This window comes from Silene latifolia, chromosome X (genome assembly GCF_048544455.1).
Source record: "Silene latifolia isolate original U9 population chromosome X, ASM4854445v1, whole genome shotgun sequence".
NCBI lineage: Eukaryota > Viridiplantae > Streptophyta > Magnoliopsida > Caryophyllales > Caryophyllaceae > Silene > Silene latifolia.
In genome coordinates this window covers 315,424,206-315,432,972 of record NC_133537.1, presented here as the reverse complement: position 1 = coordinate 315,432,972, position 8,767 = coordinate 315,424,206, and the positions used below count along the sequence as shown (strand labels likewise).

At 35.6% G+C, this 8,767-nt stretch overlaps 1 protein-coding gene across 1 annotated transcript; it reads left to right on the top strand.

The window, feature by feature from the left end:
- The first annotated feature begins 3,737 nt into the window (after positions 1–3,737).
- LOC141620583 (uncharacterized) lies at positions 3,738–8,050 on the top strand. The gene is made up of 4 exons (XM_074437417.1): positions 3,738–3,852; positions 3,962–6,786; positions 7,743–7,768; positions 8,020–8,050. The coding sequence occupies exons 1-4, from the start codon at positions 3,738–3,740 to the stop codon at positions 8,048–8,050; spliced, it is 2,997 nt and encodes a 998-aa protein (XP_074293518.1).
- Positions 8,051–8,767: the final 717 nt, after the last annotated feature.

The window sequence follows — 8,767 nt, the reverse complement described above, 5'->3', positions numbered from 1 at the left end:
CTATTCTATATATATAACAATATGCCTATCTTTTTAACATTGAGTTTGTTCATTTGATGTTCAAAGTCAATATTGCTTGCCAGAATTTGGAGCCAATGCTATCGTCCAGTTCAAAGGTATCTTCCTTACAGCTTATAGCTTTCTTATTTTAAATTGGGTTTGTCAATATGCATGCATGTTGGTTTTGAGGATCACTGGTGCCATTCAACAATTTCTAAATTTCTATTCTACACAGTATAGGTCGTTTTAATTGTTATTTTATGACTGTTATGTGTGCATGCAAAAGTAGTGTAGATTATATTATGTTTATTTGTTAATGATTGAAGGATATTCGTTTTAATTGTTGTTTTATTACTGTTATGTATGCATGCAAAAGTAGTGTAGATTATATTATGTTTATTTGTTAATGATTGAAAGACAGTGTAAAGGTTTGCATGTTGGTTATTGTGGTCTTTACAAGTAAAGTTAATTACTGGTTATTAGGTGTTTTTGCAAAAGTGTTGTCTGTTTACATACAATTAACTTTAATTCATAGTGATTAGATTACCCTTTTTTTTATGATAATGCATATTGATGAAATTAGAAATACCATAATCCTTAATGTTTTTGTATTTTGGTGTTTTAAAGTGAAGGTAGTTGTTACTTGTTAGACGACGGTGTAAAAGTAGAAAATTCTATATATTATTTACTTTAGTCGATAGTGGTTAGATCACCACTTCTTTTCTAACGTATAAAGCTACTTTGTCAGTAAAATGTAAGCATGTAGATAGATTTATGCAGTAGTTGGAAATTCTAAAAGACTTAGCCATTTTTTCATGCAGTTGATGCTAGGCGGTTGCACAACTGCACATGTTAAGAGGGGTATGGAAATGTCTGGATCAGATCAGGCTACACAAATAGTGATCCCTTTCCAACCTTTGCTATTGCAGATTACTCAATACCTTCACTTTCCTGCCCCGAAATATGAGTTCTTAGATATCCAAAAAAACAATGCAGCTGTGTTAGTTTTCCCTGATAGGGGGCCAGGAGTGTATACTTTTGTAGGTGGCCCATCTTCAAGCTTAGAAAAATCTTGTGAAAAAGCTGCACAATTCGCTGTTAAAGATTTAATGGATAGGTTTAATGTGTGGGTTGAAGATATATCTGTTTCGAAAAGGCGTGAGTATGAGCGGTGTGCTGGTCTGTACAAGTTAAAACGTCAAGAAATACGTCATCTTAGTAAGGGCTTTGTAGGTGTTCCCTTAATTGAGAAGCTAGGTAGGGGTGCACCTATTGGTAGTGAACCGGTGATTATAGATTACACAGCTATATTCAGGTTGATTGTAAGCAAATGTGGCATTGAAAGTTCTGAATTAGAAATAGTTTCGCATGGTCGCTCCAAATATACTGCTTGGGTCATGATCACTTATGCAAAAGACGGCTACAACAGTAAAACATTTTACAGTATTTGCTGTGATCATATTGAGGATGCAAAGAATAGCTTGGCCAAACAAGTAATTGAGTTTCTCATACCTTTGTACAACCTGGAAATTATCGATGCAAATTATAATCCAAGACTCACAGCATATGCGGCTATCTTATGTGCTCTAGAAATGGAAAGTTACATAGCTGCAAAAGAGCGCTTTTTAGGATTGGAACTTGCAACTGCAACTTCAAGATTGCTACCTGTGCATAAATGTTCAAAATCAAAAGAGCAAGAGCTTAAGATTCCTACTATGATTTCAGTTCCAGTTCCACCTAAAAAAAGGACCTTGAATAGATCGTCAATGCTGCTGTCTATTAGGAACAAAATGGAAAATGGACAGAGGCAAAATTTCAAGGTTCCTCAAGCGCTGTCTCCAGTTTTCAAAAGGGCAAAATATAACTACACTACTTAGGCACTTTGCCAGGAATTTGCTATGTTAGAATAGTGTTCAACTATAAAACCTAGGCACTGGTTGTTATCCTAGAATAATGTATTTAGGCCTTTTTGTTTTTGCTCAAGTATAAGTAGACTGCTTGTGCATTTAGCCATGTGTTAGCTACCCTAGAATGTTGTTAAGCTATATAACCTAGGTATTGGGTGTTCTTATAGCATAATGTAATTATGCCATTTTGTTTTTGCTTAGGCATCTTTGATGTAAGATTTTGTGTTCATGTACACTACTCTTATGAACATTTCAGAAACAGGAATTATTTTGCTGTTTTTGAAAAGTTCTGAATGTAATTTTCTTATGTAATATTAAATGAAAATTTGCTTGTACATGTGTATGAATATTTGTAAATTATGCTTTCCCTTCTAGAATATGATTTATGCTAAATGCTTATGTTTCCATGATATTAATGGTTTACATAAGTTTCTTTAATAAACAAAATTTCATTTAAATTTTGGATTAACTGCCTGTTATCCTTCACAGCATCATATTATTTGATCAAAAATTCAGAAAAATACAAGCCTCAAGTGCTGGTAAAAGTTATTTTGATGGGTAAGTTTACACATTTAAGAGCCAAAAAAATTACAATAGACTATATTACTAATATTTTATCATTATTATCTATCTAAGAAGAGAATAGAAATAGCATTCACAACTTTGAGATTTTTGACAACATTTATATTGCAAAATGTAGATACTTTTCCTTATTATACAGAGACAGTGGCGATGGGTAGGCCTAAACGTTTGCGCCAAGCTCCCTTGCAGTCACAAGTACCGACATCTGTGTAAGTTCCATTTTTTTAATGGGTAATGGTTGTTTTGCTAATCAGTTTTAACGTTTTGTTTCTTTTGTAATTGTAAAGCGGAATGGGTGGCGTTGTTGCTAGACAACCTAAAAAACCTCGGACAAGGCATCCTATAAGTCAGATTAATAGTAAGTTGTAGTCCTTTTCATGGTTTATTTGCACTGTCTCCTTTATACTTATTTCTTAATCTGGTTTTTATTATTTATTCCTTGACATGTTATTTATTTTTGCCAATGTAATTTATTTTGGCTTTCCATTAGGAATACCTATTGCAACCATAGGCCAATCTTTGCCTCGGGCACCTTTGCGATTGCCATCTCTTCAGCAATGCCAGAAATGCTTGGCATATAAAATTGGATTTGAGACCAAAAACTTTTGTTGTGGAGATGGTACTATACAAATTCCTCAACATGAATATCCTTCTGAATTGGCAAGATTATATACTGCCAATACGGAGGATGCAATACATTTTCGCAAGTATGCTAGGGTGTACAATAATTTATTTGCTTTTAGCTCTATTGGTGGAGACTTTGACGCCCAAACCGAAAAAGGCATTTATGTTTTCAAACTTCAAGGACAAATGTATCATCATGTACCTAATTTATTACCTACCGATGGTAAACCAAGGTATCTGCAACTTTATTTTTATGATGGCCAACACGAGGCTGAAAACCGTGCTAATTGTTTGTCTGAATTAAGGCAAGATGTTATAGATATCCTTATGCGTGTGACACAGACAAATCCATATGCACGGTTCTTTCGGTCACTGAAAGATATAAGTGTAGATGAGACCACACAAATTTTGATAAACAAAAATCCTCGTGCAGACCAAAATGTCTATAACGCACCTTCTTCTGATGAAGTTGCTGTGATTTGGTCTGATAGCTCTTCATCAAGTCTATCTGAAGGACCCCACATTTCAGTTTGGAAAGGAAAATGACAAATCACAGATCATGCATTATTACGGTTGCTATGATCCATTGCAATACCCACTTTTGTTTCCCTCTGGTGAATCCGGATGGAGACAAGGGTTAAAAAAAAAAACCAGCAAATTCAACCTGTTAATACTCAACCAACACCACTTTCAGCTTCTGTAGAAAGTGTTGAGGCCCTTTTAGAAGCTGAAGAAACACGTGAGCATATTGATTTTTCCTTGTGATTTATTTATGAAACTATATTCATTAAATATTTACACTTTTATATTATAATTATAATTATAATTAAATATTCCTCTGTTGATAGGTACAACAACAGCACATGATGAAGATGAAAAGCAGGTTTCTTGCCGGGAATATTATTGTTATAAGTTGCAAAATAGACCTGGGAATATGCTATTAAGGGCGGGTCGATGTCTCCAACAATATGTTGTTGATATGTATGTGAAAGTTGAAAATACAAGACTGGATTTCTTTAGAAATAATCAGGAAACCATTCGGGCTGAATTGTATCAAGGTATATTAGATACTGTGGATGCTGGAGAGTGTTGTGCTGCTAATGTTGGACGTAGGGTTATTTTGCCGCCAACCTATATAGGTGGACCACGTGACATGAGAAAAAGATATCTCAATGCTATGTCACTTGTTCAGGAGTATGGAAAACCTGATTTGTTTCTAACAATGACATGTAATGCAAGCTGGCCGGAAATTAAAGAGCAACTTGGACCTGGAGAAGAAGCTCAAAATCGGCCAGATATTGTAGTAAGGGTTTTTCATGCTAAGTTAATAGCTCTGAAGAAACAGATAATGGAGAAACATATATTTGGAGAAGTTGCAGCTTTCATTTATGTGGTTGAATTCCAGAAGAGGGGGCTCCCACACGCGCACATGTTGCTCATCCTAAAGCCAGCCTACAAGCTTAACTCACCTGATACTTTCGATAAATTTGTATCAGCTGAAATACCTAATTCAGGATATCCAACCTTACGTGCATTAGTGTTGAAACATATGATGCATGGGCCTTGTGGTAACTTCAATCCTGAATATCAATGCATGAAGAAAAAAAACAGTATGGGTCGGTGTAAATACAACTACCCGAAGAGTTTCACAGATGAGACGACGACCAATTCAGATAGCTATCCAGAATATAGAAGACGAAATGATGGACAAACTGCAATTGTTCGTAAGGAAAAATTGGACAACAGGTGGGTTATACCATATAACCCATATTTATTATCAATGTTCGACTGTCATTTGAATGTGGAAGTCTGCTCAACAATTGAAGTTGTTAAATATTTATACAAATATGTATACAAAGGGCATGATAAAATCTCTTTCAATGTTGTGCGAAGCAGCGACCCCAAACCTGTTGATGAAATTGAGCAATATCAATCTGGTAGATGGGTTTCACCATGCGAAGCAATGTGGCGTATTTATGGATTCGATTTGTTTGAAACACAACCACCTGTTTTTGTGTTGCCTGTGCATTTGCAAAATATGCAGTCATTGCGCTTGAACACAGAGGAAAATTTAGAAACAGTTCTTGCCAATGAGAAACGTGCTCGAACTCCTCTTACAGAGTTCTTTGCAGAAAATTCAAAGGAAGGTGATGAACAATTGACATATGGTAACTTTACAAAGAAATATAGGTGGGATAAGGGACAGAAAAGGTGGTTCAAGAGGAGAACAAAACTTGTGGTCATTGGCAGGATTGTTTTTGTTTCACCTTCAGAAGGGGAACGTTACTTTCTCAGAATACTACTTCTTCACGTACGCGGACCTAAATCTTTTGAAGATTTGCGTACTGTTAATGGACATACATACACAACATTTCAAGAGGCTGCCTTGCAACGTCACTTAATTGAAGAAGACAACACAGTTGATATGTGTTTAACTGAAGCATGTACAGTTCAGATGCCTTGTGCCTTGAGACATCTTTTTGCAGTGTTGCTCATTTTTTGTCAACCAAAAGATCCAGCTGACCTGTGGACAAAATACTACCCACATTTGTCTCAGGATTTCCAACACAAATTTCCAAATGAACCCAATAAAGTAAGTCATCTCACAGCTTCTTCCGTTGAAAACTCTCTGGAAGCAATGGGTAAATCTTTAAAGAGTTTCAACTTAGAGCATTTAGTAGCATTTGAAGATGATGAAATCCGAAGAACAAAGGACATTATCGACGCACTTGATAGTCCTATTCCCCAGGAGTGTATTGATTGTTGCTATATGTTAAATGCTAAGCAAAAGGAAGCATTTGACACTATAGTGACTCATGTAAAAGAAGGAAAGCCTGGAGCATTTTTTATTGATGGCCCGGGGGGTATGGGTAAAACTTTTCTCTATAATGCATTATATGCAGAAGTACGTCTCATGGGGAAAATTGTTTTACCTACAGCTACTTCTGGCATAGCTGCTGCTAATATACCTTCGGGAAGAACAACACATTCTCGATTTAAACTTCCCCTTGATACTGATGGATCACTGACATGCGATGTACCAAAGCAGAGCAGCCTTGCTGCATTAATAAGAGAAACCAGTCTAATTATATGGGATGAAGCTTCAATGGCAAAAAAAGCTAACGTTGAAGCTCTTGATTTATTGCTTCGAGATTTGTGCAATCCTGAACTTGTGTTTGGAGGTAAAATCATTGTTTTTGGTGGAGATTTCCGACAAGTACTGCCAGTAATTCCTCATAAAACCCAACGAGAAGCAGTAGAAGCGAGCTTAGTTAACTCCATATTCTGGTCAGGGTTTATCAAATTCCGATTAACCGAAAATATGCGAGCACGGGAAGATCCTGACTACTCTAGATTCTTATTGGCTCTAGGAAATGGAGAATTGCAAACAGAAGAAAATGAATTTGTACAACTCCCAAGTGAGATTGTTCGGCGTTCTTCAGAAGGTGGGCCAGATCCTATAAATGAAATAACAAATGTTGCATTTCCAGAGCTTGATGTCACTGAATTTAATTCAGACATTTTTACGACTCGCGCAATCCTTACACCAATCAATGACGATGTCGATGCAATCAACTCCGTGTTGATAAACAAATTTCCAGGAGAAGTTGTGACGTACAAGAGCTATGACACAGTCCTAGACGACAAGTGTAATATATATCCTGCTGAATTTGTTAACAAACTTTGTCCGGGAGGCATGAGTCCGCACGAGCTTGTCTTAAAGGAGAATTGTCCTTGTCGGTTATCTTTATTTTAACATACTCCCATCATTTGGCCTCTGTAACGGAACACGACTACTTTGCAAGCGTTTCTTCCCTAACTTAATTGAATGCATCATAACAGTTGGCCATCATAAAGGGGAGCATGTTTTCATTCCACGGGTAAAGTTGCGGCCATCAACGTCAGACAACTATCCATTTCAATTCCAGAGGAATCAGTTTCCATTGAAGCTTAGCTTTGAAGCTTAGCTTTGCAATGACAATAAACAAATCACAAGGTCAGACTCTGAGCCAAGTGGTTGTGTACCTCCCTAAGCCTTGCTTCTCACATGGACAGTTGTACGTAGCTCTATCCCGTGCTAGGACATCCAAGCAAATTACAGTTGTGTCAAACAAGAAGCCCAATTCTACAGCAGATACATACGTAAAAAATGTGGTATCCTTCACAGTTCTTCGGCTTGCCAATATCATTATATAGCGAATACAGTTTGTAAGTTTCCATCAAACAAACATAAAGATTCTTATATATGTATGTATATATTGAAGAAGTTAAATGACTTGTCTTTTTTGCCTGTTAATCTTACCAGTTAAGAAGTAACTACAATTCCAGAGATATAGCTTCATGCCTACCAAGCAACAAAAGTCGTTATTTCTTCATTCGACTTCTTTTCTTCTGTTTTTTGAAAGATGGGTGCCCAAATGAAACCAAAAACGTAAGTTCTTTTATTCTCTACAATCTTACTCTTTTTTTCCAACCAGAGATGATTTGGAGTTTTATATGCCGATTTTTAATCTAAATCTAGCGGCCAACCTTTTGAACCAGGGCTTTGCATCAAGAAGATTCTCAGTATTACTAATGGGTTATAACTTCTAAGGATTATGTAATCAAAGTTCTTCTATTTTGTGCCAGGTATATCAGATTTGTGCTTTTGCAAGGTAATTTATTCTCTCTTATTGATCAGTAACAGCCAGTTTTTTGTAAATTACTTCTAACGATTGAAACACCGCAAATTACTCTTGACCCTTTTACTTTGGACCTTTTGTACATTATTTATATATATATATATATATATATATATATATATATATATATATATATATATATATATATATATATATATATATATACCAAATTTAAAGGCTAATTGACTTTATCTGAAAGCTAATAGTATTGTATTTATGTACAGGAGATCAAGCTCTACAAGTGGAAAACTATAAGTTGTAACGTCCCATTTAAGGTTCATTTCTTTCTTTCTATTTTCTTAAGTGTGTATTTTTCGGTTTTACTTGCCATGAGATCGGGGATAAGCACAATTTATGCTCCTTTGCTCTTAAACTCCTCTTAAGGTAGAAAGCTTTTTTTGGATGGCTAACGTATCTTTTAAAGAGTCAGTAGAGTAGTAAATCCTTACAATCACCCGTTGTGACTAGATATCAGTCATTGTGCGATAAATATATGCTGCTTTAAAATGCAGTAATGGTAACCACTGAAGCATTTTTAACTCGCTTACTTTGTATAATTATAAATCACATGTAAATAGCAAAAATGGATGGTTATTCTATTCTTCATTTTTAATCTCATACCTACTTTCCTAGATCTTTATTCTTAATTTGTAATCTTTTCCCTACATATCAGCCAACCATAAAAACACTTTCCATTTTTATGATGACATTCCCTGCCACTCTCAGACAATAATGTCCCTAAACCTCTAACCACGTCTGTAACTTCGACTCTTTAATTTTGAGGTCATACCCTTCTCAGATATGACACTCGAGGCTATGGGTATAGAGTTCATAGTAGACACTTGCCTATGTAAAGGATAAGATCAACATGGTATCCTTTTCTATTATAATGGTTTTAGGCCTCGTCTAAAGGAAGTCTTTAACTTTTCATTATAGCTCTAAATATTTCAAATGTCTATGAAAATGTGTTGT